The sequence below is a fragment of the Oncorhynchus mykiss genome, chromosome 23 (assembly GCF_057628025.1).
Source record: "Oncorhynchus mykiss isolate SJ-2025 chromosome 23, ASM5762802v1, whole genome shotgun sequence".
Classification (NCBI taxonomy): domain Eukaryota; kingdom Metazoa; phylum Chordata; class Actinopteri; order Salmoniformes; family Salmonidae; genus Oncorhynchus; species Oncorhynchus mykiss.
Window position 1 is genome coordinate 10,982,244 of NC_143044.1, and position 13,476 is coordinate 10,995,719.

The following is a 13,476-nucleotide window of genomic DNA, read 5'->3' on the forward strand; positions in this document are numbered from 1 at the left end:
CACTCTTACACTTCCCTTCTCTGACTCCCTCTTTTATCCATTCTTCTTTCTGCATCTCTTGCCTACTTTCCTCTTATGTTTCCCTCTTATGTACACTACTGGTTAAACATTTTAAAACACCTACTCATTCAAGGGTTTTTCTTTATTTGTACTATTTTCTACTCTGTAGAATAATAGTGAAGACCTCAACTATGAAATAACACATGAAATAATTTAGTAACCTAAGACAGGGAATTTTTACTAGGATTAAATGTCAGGAATTGTTAAAACGGAGTTTAAATGTATTTGGCTAAGGTGAAAGTAAACTTCCCGGCTTCAACTGTACCACCAAAGGTCAATAAAGGTCAAAATAGTCTATCAAAGCTGTTCCATTGGGAGACTAGATATAAAGGGCTAGGCGGTCATTGTATGTGGAATACGGTTCACCTTATTGATACTGACGAGAACAAATTGATGAACATACCTACAGCACTCAAGATAACATGGGCAAAAAAATATTTTGTTGAATGCCGTTCTTACTCATTACATACACGTTACATAATTATTCAATGCTGGAAAGTCAGCAACCCTGTCATCCTCCTATGGTCCATTGATATAGTGGAAAATACATTACCTTCAGAAAGTATTCATACCCCTTGACTACATTTTGCTACAGCCTGAATTCAACATGGATTTAATGGATTTTTCTCACCCATCTACACACACTACTGCATAATGACAAAGTGAAAACGTTTTTAGAAATGTTTGCAAATTTATTCGATATAAAATACAGATCTCATTTACATAAGTATTCACATCTGGGTCATTACTTTATAGAAGCACCATTGGCAGTGATTACAGCTGTGAGTCTTTCTGGGTAAGTCTCCTTGATCTTTCCACATCTGGATTGTGCAACATTTGCCCATTTATTCTTTTTGACATTCTTCACCCTCTGTCAAATTGGTTGTTGATAATTGCTAGACAACCATTTTCTGGTCTTGCCATAGATTTAAGTAGATTTAAGTCACTCTAACTCTGCCTCTCGTTTTTGGTAAGCAACTCCAGTGTAGATTTGGCCTTGTGTTTTAGGTTATTGTCCTGCTGAAAGGTGAATTCATCTGCCAGTGTCTGGTGGAAAGCAGACTAAACCAGGTTTTCCTCTTTCCTCCCTGGTCTTTGTTGTTGAATTTGTGTTTGAAATTCACTGCTCGACTGAGGGACCTTACAGATTATTGTATGTGTGTGATACAGAGATGAGGTAGTCATTCACAAATCATGTTACACTATTATTGCACAACGAGTGAGTCCATGCAACTTATTATGTGACATTTCTACTCCTGCACATTTCTACTCCTGAACTTGCAGTAACAAAGGGGTTGAATACTTATTGACTCAAGACATTTCAGCTTTTCATTTGAATTAATTTGTAAACATTTCTAAAAACATAATTCCACTTTGACATTATGGTTATTGTGTAGGCCAGTCACAAAAACAAGTTTGATTTAATCAATTTTAAATTCAAGCTGTAACACAACAAAATGTGGAAAAGGTCTAGGGGTGTGAATACTTTCTGAAGGCGCTGTATGTAAGGTTAGTCAAGAAGAAAGTTTAGTTAGAACCTGGGCTATTTCAAATACTTGTTTTGATGTCTTACTACCAGATACGATAGGGCATGCCCACAAGCTCGAAGTAACCAATCGCACAGTGTCTATTGGGGATAGACCGGTTGAGTGGCGAGGCGAATGATTTGAGCCCCTCTCTATAAAGGGAGCCACTCGCCCTCCAAACTGGTTATTCCCACCTCTCTTCCTCGCAGAAGTGACTGCGTTCACTAAAGCTCTCGTCAGCACGATTCGATTTCTGCCTTCGCAATGAACCATTAACGCTGCCTAACGGAAGACTTCAGTTCTTGGCGATTTGTGTTGAGTACCGACCGCAAGGTTTTGCTTTTGCATAATTCATTTTCTACTTGTCAGTTTCTGTTTAGCTATCGCCACATGGCTAGCTATTGAGATTAGCGCTTTGTTGGCATTGACATCCAGGGCTTGGAGGAATTGGGATTCGGCAAACCTCTGGTAGTCAAGCCTTCACTGGCTAGTCACCTCAACCCCAGTGCCTCGGCAATGACCGGCACTGCTCTCCCTGGGAAAGTGGAGTGTTTACCGCCTCCATTTTCCAAAAGGTCTACATTGCTGCGGCAGGTTCAGTATGGGCTTGAACGTAACATCCCTACTGCTGGCGTACCAGGCCGATTTGCTCAATAGATGAGCACAGCCAACCAAGACCAATGGGCGAGATCTGCGTCGGATCTCCTCTTGCTTACTAGAGCAGGAAATCTCCTCTCTATTAAGCAATGGGGGGTCAGAGCCATCAATACTGGCAGTTTCCATCTCAGTAATACTACTGGGATTACTGTGAAAGAGAGATTTTCAGAATTGAGGGGCTGGCCTGGGGTGTCAACGACACAGCAATCGACAGATAGTTGTGACCCAGGACTGTCTTTTCAGCTCTCCCTCACGGGAGTAGCCCCTCCGTTTTCTTATATGGCATTCCCCAAAGGGTAGAGATGTGGCACTCACAGGATGGAACACAGTTCACGAGGGAAGGGCAGTACACGGATTATGGTCCCCACAGCTCCGCCACGCTCATACATTACCTCGAACGGCTGACATTGATTCATGCCTTGATGCACTTCCTTCAAAATTGCCACATCCTTCTCAGGACAGACAATATGACTGTGGTAGCATACATCAACCAGCAGGGTGGCACTCACTCTCTGCATCTACACAGATTGTTAAGATTTTTCTGTGGGGCAGGGCAAACCTACTTCCACTACACGCTACTCATGTCTCAGGCGTATTGAATGTGGGAGCGGACTTTTTGTCCATAGGCAATCCCCTATATGGGTACTGGAGACTCCATCCCCAGGTGTTGAACCAAATCTGGGATAGATACGGTCTAGATCTCTTTGCATCACACAAAGAGACACTGCCCGTTGTCTTTGTGATAGCGGAATACGTAACACTGGAACTGGACGCGCTGGCACACCCTTAGCCAAGGGTGATGCGCTATGCATTTCCTCCTCCTATGATTTATTCTCCCCACTTTGAACAGAGTGAGAGAACAAAATTTACCCCTTATCTTGGAAGCCCCTCAATGGCCATTCAAAATCGAGTTAGCAGAATTTTTACTCCTGCTTTATGTCGAGCCATGACAGCTTCCATTAAGCAGGGATCTATTGACCCAGGCAAACAGAGATTTCCCACCCTGAAACCATGGCCTTCTGAGCCTGGCCCGTGAGAGAATAAATCTGAATGCGACAGGCTTTCCTCTCGAAGTCATTGAGGCGATCCAGATCACAAGAGCCCCTACTACTGTATGGAAACAACTGGTGTGTTTTTGAGAAGTTGGTTCACTGAAAATTGATAATTCCTTACCAATCAATGCTCTGTATCTTGAGGTGTTATGCTTCTTGCAGGTCTTTTTGGACAGAGGGAAGGCTTTTTCCCCACTGTTAATGTCTATTTAGCAGCCATCTTAGCCTGCCATACACTGAATATAACAAATATTAGGATCCCCTTCCTAATTTTGAGTTGGACCGCCCCCTCCCCTGCCCTCTGAACAGCCTCAATTGTTTGGGACATGGACTCTACAAGATGTCAAAAGCCTTACACAGGGATTCTGGGCCATGTTGAGTCAATAGTTCCCACAGTTGTCAAGTTCGCTAGAAAAAGGTGTTCTTCATGTTTGTATACTCAGTGTATATGCTTGGACAATAACACAGTTGGGAAACACCTTCTGTTGTGTTGTTTCATGAAGGCTGAGCGTAATTTACGCCCAGTCTCCAAGCCTTTAGCTCTATTTTCAGACCTGTATTGTGCTTGAGCCGATTTCTCAGGAATCTTTTGAGACGAAATCTCTGAGACTGCTTTGCCATTTGCCCTTACATCCGCAAAGCGAGTGAGTGAGTTGCACGCACTCAGTCCATCATTCGTGTCTGCAGCTTGCTCCAGTGTTTTCCAAGGTGATGCTGTTATTCAACCCTGCCTTAATTCCTAAGATCAGCAGCAATTACAATTATATTGGAAAACCTAGACCTGATGTCTTTCCAACCACCACTCTTCAACTCTACGGAAGAAGGGCGTCTCCACCGTTGATGTGCAGTACACATGTTGTGCATCTACTTGCATAGAACAAGAGCATGGCGCAAGAGTGACCAACTGTCTCTCATCAACGGTTATCCCCATTGGATAGTAGAGGTTATTATATTAACTTATAATAGCAAGGGTTAAAATGGGCCTGAGGACTCATTCCACTAGAGGTTTGTTTCCTCTATGGCACTGTTCAAAGACATCACTTTACAAGAGGTTTGCGAGGCGGCATGTTGAGCCACCTCCTCCTACTTTTGAGGTTTTACCGACTACATGTCACTGCACCATTGGGGCATACTGTTCTCAGTGTGGGAGCCTCTGAGGGGTGATGCTGTTGAAAGTACCCTGGCTTTGGAGAGCATGTCTGTGTTACTGCAGTTTGCCATATCCCTTAGTGAAACATCGAAACAACTGTTTCAAATGGAACTCAAGGTTACTTACGTAACCTGCATCTCCCTCCCCGCAAGGCGCTCGTCCCTAGAGGAGACGCATTGCACATTGGAGCACATTGACCCTATGGTGCAGAACAGGGTTTCCATTAGCTGGTAATTGCCTGCTTTTGGCTCCCCAAAATAAATTGTTTCTGGCCAAATTGACCAGGAGAAGACATTATCCCGTTGCCTAGTAATGCTTTTTATTCATTGATGGAAGTACCAGTTGATGAAAATGTATTTGACTGACATGCTTATAGACCTAAAGGTTAATTTGCATGATATGGTGGAATTTAAATTGCCACTTGTGTATTTACACTTGTACTGCTTGCAGCTCCTCGGCCCGTTGCTGCTGGAGTAAAACAAATGCTTTTATAAGCCCAGTCGTTGCACAACAATTCTAATTGCAATCACCCTCTGAATGACACACAAGCCATGTCTCAATGGTCTCCAGTCTTAACAATCCTTCTTTAACCTGTCTATTCCCCTTCATCTACAACAATTCTGAAGTGGATTTAACAAGTGACATCAGTAAGGGATCATAGCTTTAACCTGGTGTCGTGTCTTTGGCTATGCCGGATTAAGTGATATGACATGCTATTCTATAAAATCCTTTCTTTGTAATTAATATTACCTCATTGAGCTAATCATGTAAATGTAATTAACTACAAAGTCGGGGCACCACGAAATCATATTTATAGAGATGTTATCTTCCGAATTAACTCTTAAAGACCTAGTAATATTTTACATCAATAGCAGTCAATATTAATCGTCACCTTATTTCAGTCTTATTTCAGTCTCATCAGTTGTAAATTCTTCACGAACACTGGCTAACAAGTTGAATCAGCAATACAACATTTGGTTTAATTATTTATTTACTAAATACATAACTAATTACACAGAATTACATATACACAGAATAAATAATACCTTGATTACAAATGACATCATAAAGGAAAACGTCCCTAGCGGGCTGAACAGATATGACAGCTGGTTACACAAAGAAAAGGGGCTGGGTTTGAGTGAAAGAGCGGGAAGACTGAGGAACAAAGGGAGAAGCGAGGTCTCTTTCGTAAATCCAGTATCTTATGCATTCTAAATTACCGCCCACTTGGAAAAGGAAAATGCAATAAATATTTACTCTGAGCTGCACTTCGGTAGGTTGGTGGTAGAGGGAAGGCCGTGTTGCCCAACAGAGTCCTTTGAAGAATGTCAAAGAATGTGGTGTTAAATTGAATACGTTGTAGCAACATTGTTGTGTGGTAGACGGGATACTCTGTCCTTTCCTAGCCCACGTTTGCAGCTGTTGTTGCTAACTCAACGGCTAGAAGGTATCACTTCTGTAGTGAATAAGAGTTCAAAGTTCATACCATTCGCAACCAAAGCTCACGCTTTTGGCTTCGTTCTGTAGTTATTATCTGAACCATTCTGACATCGGACAGTCGTCCTCACATCCTCGGAACAGGTGGTTACATTTTCGTCAAGGCTTTATATAGTGGAGGGAGAAGGGTGTGTTTGAAAAGTTTTATAATCCATGTCTCTTCACAGGGGCGGGCCACTGATTGAGCAGAGCCCTAACCTTATGAAAACCTAAATCTCTCATTTGGAAGCTAAAATTAAATTGAATCTTTTCACCAATAATTTTATATTCAAACATTTAAATTGAACAACAATTCCATGTGAATCCGATAACTACAATGTGCAGACTTTCCACTGTAGAGTTTGTCATCCTGTCATTGACAACCGAACTGACATCATATTCATTAAGTACCACCGCATATGTTCAATTGGTCGGATTACCATAATATAGTTAATTTCCCCCCACCTTCTGATGTTCCCAGAATCTCTGTTTAACCAAAGGATTTTCAAATGTCACGTCAGTAGGGTAGACAGAGGAAAAAGTGGAGAGAGGTATTTATGACTGTCATAAACCTACCCCCAGGCCAAGGTCATGACACTGGTCAGTCTCATGATCCTAATGTTTTGTGCAATCTGTGTATACGCTTACATTCCCAGTGTTTTATACATATTTCCACAGTTTAAATAATACTGTGAAATTGTACAAATTGTGATAATGCCTTTTTAGTGTTAGAGCTGTTTGAAAAGGCCGCCTGTTTTGGTTGGATAGAGCTTTGACCATGGGGTTAATTATACTGCACAAAAACATAAACGTGACCAATGTAAGGTGTTGGTCACATTTTTCATGAGCTGAAATAAAAGATCCCAGAAATGTTCCATACGTGCAAAAAGTTCTCAAATTTATTTCACAGATTTGTTTCCATCCCTGTTAGTGAGCATTTCTCATTTTCCAAGATAATCCAACCACCTGTCAGGTGTGGCATATCAAAAAGCTGATTAAACAGCATGATCATTACACAGGTGCACCTTGTGCTGGGGGACAATAAAAAGCCACTCTAAAATGTGCAGTTTTGTCACAACACAATGCCACTGTCTCAAGTTTCGAGGGAGCGTGCAATTGGCATGCTGACTGCAGGAATGTCAATGAGCTGTTGCCAGAGAATTGAATGTTAATTTCTCTACCATAAACTGCGGCCAACGTAATTTTAGAGAATTTGGCAGTACGTCCGACCGTCCTCCCCACCGGAGATCTCATGTACCCATGCCAGCCCAGGACCTCCACATCCATCTGAGACCAGCCACCAGGACAGCTGATGAAACTGAGGAGTATTTCTGTCTATAGTAAAGCCTCGTTGTGGGTAAAAAATAATTCTAATTGGCTGGGCCTTAGCCCACCCATGGCTGCGTCCCTGCAGACATATATTAGGGCCTACCCTCAGTAAATTCGTTGAAATTGTTGCATTTTGCGTTTTCTTTTTTTTGTTAATAGACCAGTAAGAAAGAGTTCCAAACCTCTCTGCTAATAACAGCTAGTTTTGAGTTTTCCCCTTCCCACTCAGACAGTCCTAGCTAAATTCTTGCTTGAGAAATAAGCTATTTTTGTTTATTTTGGACCATATTAATTGAAAAAAATCATCACAGTAAGGTACTTAATTGTTTACCCGATATGATTTGATATTGAGATAAAATCGTCTGCATTGGACCCCCACCCACCCAATACTTTTAACTTTTTAGAGATGGCTGGTTTTGATGCCATACCTCTGACTTGAGTCAAATGGCACAGATTCAATAGTAAAGATGTGTGCATTCTTCACACACACAGTTACAGTAACCAAAAGGTTGCTGGATCGAATCCCTGTGCTGACGAGGTAAAAAGTCTGTTGTTCTGCCCCTGAGCAAGGCAGTTTAACCCACTTTTCCCCGGGTGCTGTGGATGTGGATTATGGCAGCCGCACGCACCTCTATGATTCCGAGGGGTTGGGTTAAATGCGGACGACACATTTCAGTTGGATGCATTCAGTTGTACAACTGACTAGGTATCCCCCCTTTCCCTTTCCTACACACGCTAGTGTAGACACACTCACATACTTGATCCCACACACTGCACATGTGTAGCGAGTGTATTGGGAGTCCACCACCAGCCCTGTGCTCCCTCTTCTCCCCTCACACTTCACCTGGGAATGGATCAGAGTTCACGCCGCTCCATGGAGCTTTGTGAATGTGACCTAGTCTGGAATATCCCTTTCCTGGACTTGGGCTCCTGCCATTCCTGGGAACCTGGCAACTCCTAATAACACCCCTATAACCAGCAACACACCCGCCAGCAAAATCAAAAATAAACTCTCCTGCCACACAGTGCAGTCTACGGCTCAGTTGGTAGAGCATGGCACCTGCAACGCTAGGATCGTGGGTTCCCGCCAAGGCGACCCACATGAAAATGTGTGCACACATGACTGTAAGTAATTTTGGATTTAGGCGTTTTATAAATGACATTCAGTAAATTATTGTTATATTTAATGTCAATGGCACTGGCTGGTGTTGGTTTCCTTACATATGACATGCACCTGAAGGATTGGACCAGCCTACTCTAGACCCACTGTTTCCATCATCCTCCCACCGCCTACCCATTATGGACCTGTGGACTACAGGCCTGATGCCAGAAAACAATTACAGACTGGAATTCTGTTAGCAAATTCTCATTTGTAGAGCCCTGGGCAAGATCTTCCCTATTTGTAATTATTCAGTGACTGTTCTAAAAGGTTCTAATAACAATTTGCGCTAAGGGTTTCTGTCCTTCATAACTGGGGAGGAAGTAGACCTTTTTTAATAAACAACAAACTGTTAAAGAACTTGGCTCAGCTCCATTAAATTAGGAATTTTTGAAATGTTGTGTAATCAAAAGTTCACAATGAACCATAAATAGGAAATTGGTTAGAAAGTATGATGTGGCAGAGGAAACCATAACAGCCGTTCAAAAGGAATGAAATATGTAAATATGTATTGTTGGTTTGATGTGGTACATGATTTATAATATTTACAAATCCTCTGTAATGTGACCATATTCATTTAGGACATCTGAAGGCTTCCAAGAGAACCCTGTGAACTCTGTGGCTTTCCCACAGGTCACCCCTACACACACACACAGTGACATCTCACACTGCCCCCCCCCCCCAAAACAAAACAAAATTGGACTCCAATGTCCAAGGCTGGAGAACAAACAACATTTGTAATGGAGGGCTGGTTATTGTTCTATCTAACCTCCATTAAATCATAATCGTCATTGGTCTGGAAAGCAGACTCCCCTAACACCCCACAACCTGACTGCTCACCTCCTGCCAAAACCTTATCTGGTTTTGTAGCTGGCCACAGACGTTTCCGTTCAGGCATTGATTTGATACATTTACGGGTGTACCTCAATAGTCTAAAATGGCTGCTCGACAAGTGAAAGCAAATTCTTGGTAGCCATTCTGCACATTGCTTTCATCTAGCTTGTGTTTTCAGATTACTACCATGAAGGAGAGTAGACCACTGTAGAGAATGTCTGTCTGGCCTTCTGCCTTTTCCAGGTCATAGTGTGTGTTGCCCCTGGGAGTATATCACACCTGCCTAATGTCGATTTGGCCAGGCAGGCACATGGCTAAGGGATCGCGACACTACACCAAACTGTTCATCAAAAAGAACAAGGAACACAATTAATTCTGAAATCAATCGCCCCTCAGATGGTGCAGTGATGTAGATTAATGGTCTCAGGAAAGCCCTTTCTATCATAACCGGCAATTCTGTCTAATGGCCAATGCACTGAAGCGTCCTCAGCGATAGAACGATGGCACTTGACCGTTAATAAATCAATATGGAGGGGGGAAAGAATCCTGTCAACATCTTGATGTATGGGAGAAAACACTGCAATCAATCGGGGGAGAGCAGAGACAAGCTCCATGTTGATTACAGTGTGTCGTGTCTCTGTCTCGCAGCACTGATTTCTAGAAGAACAACCCTATCCATAAGCTGACTGAAGAAGAGCTCCTGGCCTTCACCTCAGTAAGTTATGTCTCACCATGTTTAGTTTTAGCACTTCCTCTGTGACATGTCTTGCACGTCCTCTATTAAGAAACTTTGCTCCCCCTCTCTTCTGAAGGGGACATTTTGCTTTGAGTGATCCATCACTAACCACACCAACAGTTTCATGTGAAGTCCCTTGGGTATTTGGTTACAAGTAAGGGGGGCGTGGGAGTCGCAGAATGATCGGAATCTAAGATATGTTGGCGGCTGATGAGAGAAGAAGCAGCGTGCAGGCTCGTCTCTGTCACCCTCCTCTTTTTCCCTCCCTCCCTGATGCGGGGGTCATGTCCCCTCATCTCACCAGGAGGGAAGTATAATTTCCTCTCCGCTAATCCCTCCCCCACAGCGGGTGCCAGCCTTCCCCGCTCCTTCTCGGTGCTCTACACACTCCCTGACATCTCCAGCATTCTCTGTATGTTGTTTGTGTTATTACAGACCAATGCCAAACAGTCCTGCTGCTTCATTCAACATCTAAACCTTTAATGCATTGCACTAGTTTCTTGTACAGTACCTATGCCCTTACGTGTACTCTAAGCTTCCCCTTTTGCTCCCCCATTCTCTTGCTCCCCCAGCCTTGTTCTCTCCCCCAGATCAGTGTCAGAGAGGTGTGTACTGCTTTGGCTCTCTGCTCTCGGTTGTGTTTCACTGCAGGGAGTTGTGAAGGAGAGGAACACAAGGGCTGTGCTTTGGCTGCTTTTGTTGTCATAGCAAGTTAATATTTCCCCTTTTTTTGTCCACTGGCAAGGCAAATCACAGAGGTGTGTGTGTGTGTGTGTGTGTGTGTGTGTGTAAGTGTTTTTCTGTTTGGAAGAAAAGGATGTGGCAGGCCTCTAGTTGCTGCTTCTATCATATCGTTTCCACATGGAACTCAAACTTCCTTCTCCCTCTCTCTTTGTTTTTCCTGCACTTTTACAGCGAAATAAAGATACAGTGGGCCTGCAATTATTGACAGCCTTGATAAAGATAAGCAAAAATGACTGTATAAAATAAATCATTAAGAGCTCTGTTTTCATGTCATCCAACAAATTACCTGTAAACACATGGAGTTTGCTAAACGGCATTGGCACTTGGATTGAAACCAGTGCCATGGTCAGATGACATGAAAATAGAGCTCTTTGACCACGCACACCAGTGGTGGGGTTAGCGTTGAAATCATAATACATAAGCAGAAAAGAACCCCAGACCTAAATCTAATTTTATTTGTCACATATATAGAACGAGTGTGGACTGCTTACTTACAAGCCCTTCCCAACAATGCAGAGTTAAAAAATTAAAAAAACAAAACTGGTAACATGAGGAATAAAATACACAAGGATGGAGCTATATACAGTGGCAAGAAAAAGTATGTGAACCCTTTGGAACTACCTGGATTTCTGCATAAATTGGTCATAAAATGTGATCTGATCTTCATTTAAGTTACAACAATAGACAAACAGAATGCTTAAACTAGTAACACAAACAATTATATGCTTTCATTGAACACACCGTGTAAACATTCACAGTGCAGGGTGGGAAACGTATGTGAACCCTTGTATTTAATAACTGGTTGACCCTCCTTTGGCAGCAATAACCTCAACCAAACGTTTTCTGTAGTTGCGGATCAGAACTGCACAACGGTCTGGAGGAATTTTGGACCATTACTCTTTACAAAACTGTTTCAGTTCAGCATTATTCTTAGGATGTCTGGTGTGAACCACTCTCGATGATAGCAAGCTGTCCAGGCCCTGATGCAGCAAAGCAGCCCCAAACCATAATGCTCCCTCCACCATACTTTACAGTCGGGATGAGGTTTTGATGTTGGTGTGCTGTGCCTTTTTTCCTCCACACACAGTGTTGTGTGCGCCTTCCAAACAACTCAACTTTAGTTTAATCACTCCACAGAATTTTTTGCCGGTAGCGCTGTGGAACATCCAGTTGCTCTGTTGCGAATTTCAGATGTGCAACAATGATTTATTTTTGGACAGCAGTTGCTTCTTCCGTGGTGTCTTCCCATGAACACCATTCTTGTTTAGTGTTTTCAAGGCAAAGGAGATGATCATGGACTACAGGAAAAAGAGGACCGAGCATGCCCCCATTCTCATCGACGGGGCTGTAGTGGAGCAGGTTGAGAGCTTCAAGTTCCTTGGCGTCCACATCAACAACAAACTAACATGGTCCAAGCACACCAAGTCAGTCGTGAAGAGGGCACGACAAAACGTATTCCCCCCTCAGGAGACTGAAAAGATTTGGCTTGGGTCCCCAGATCCTCAAAAGGTTCTGCAGCTGCACCATCGAGAGCATCGGGTTGCATCACTGCCTGGTATGGCAACTGTTGGCCTCCGACCGCAAGGCACTACAGAGGGTAATGCGTACGGCCCAGTACATCACCGGAGCCAAGCTTCCTGCCATCCAGGACCTCTGTACCAGGCGATGTCAGAGGAAGGCCCTAGAAATTGTCGGACTCTAGCTACCCTAGTCATAAACTGTTTTCTCTGCTACTGCATGGCAAGCGGTGCCGGAGCGCCAAGTCTAGGTCCAAGAGGCTTCTAAACAGCTTCTACCCCCAAGCCATAAGACTCCTGAACAGCTAATGAAATGGCTACTCAGACTATTTTCACTGCCACCCCCCCCACCCTGCTACTACTCTGTTATAATCAATGCACAGCCACTGTAACACCTGCCTGTACGTAATTATCTCAATTACCTCGACACCGGTACCCCGGCACATTGACTCTATACTGGTACCCCCTGTATATAACCCCGCTACTGTTTTTCACTGCTGCTCTTTAATTATTTGTTTTTCTCTTACTTTTTTCTTAAGAAAATATCCAAAAATAAAAACGAACTTCATCGTTGGTTAAGGGCTTGTAAGTAAGCATTTCACCTTAAGGTCTACACATTTCACTGTAAGGTCTGTTATATTCGGCTTTTAGAGATACTTTTGTATCCCTTCCCAGCTTTTTGCAAGTCAACCATTTTTAATCTTAGGTCTTCTGATATCTCTTTTGTTCGAGGCATGGTTCACATCAGACAATGCTTCTTGTGAATAGCAAACACATTTTGTGAGTGTGTTTTATAGGGCAGGGCCGCTCTAACCAACATCTCCAATCTCGTCTCATTGATTGGACTCCAGGTTAGCTGACTCCTGACTCCAATTATCTTTTGGAGAAGTCATTAGCCTAGGGGTTCACATACTTTTTCCAACCTACACTGTGAATGTTTAAATTATGTATTCAATATAAACAAGAAAAATAAAATGTTTGTGTTATTAGTTTAAGCACACAGTTTGTCTATTGTGACTAAGATGAAGGTCAGATCAAATTTGGACATTTATGCAGAAATCTAGGTAATTCCAAAAGGTTCACATACTTGTTCTTGCCACTGTACAGGGAGTATCAGTACCAGATCAAATATGCAGGGGAATGAGGTAGATATGTACATGAAGGCAGGGTAACGTGACTAGGCATCAGGATAGATAACAAGAGTAAAATAAGCAGAAGCATATGATGAGTGTAAAA

The 13,476-nt window shown here is 42.9% G+C and overlaps 1 protein-coding gene across 1 annotated transcript in view; it reads left to right on the forward strand.

Moving 5' to 3' along the window:
* The window catches only part of LOC110502429 (tetratricopeptide repeat protein 27), a 105,874-nt gene that overhangs the window by 17,852 nt on the left and 74,546 nt on the right, over positions 1–13,476 (forward strand). Inside the window, 1 exon segment of the mRNA XM_090218047.1 lies at positions 9,892–9,958. Coding sequence (XP_090074173.1) covers position 9,958 — 1 coding nt within the window. The 5' untranslated portion in view covers positions 9,892–9,957.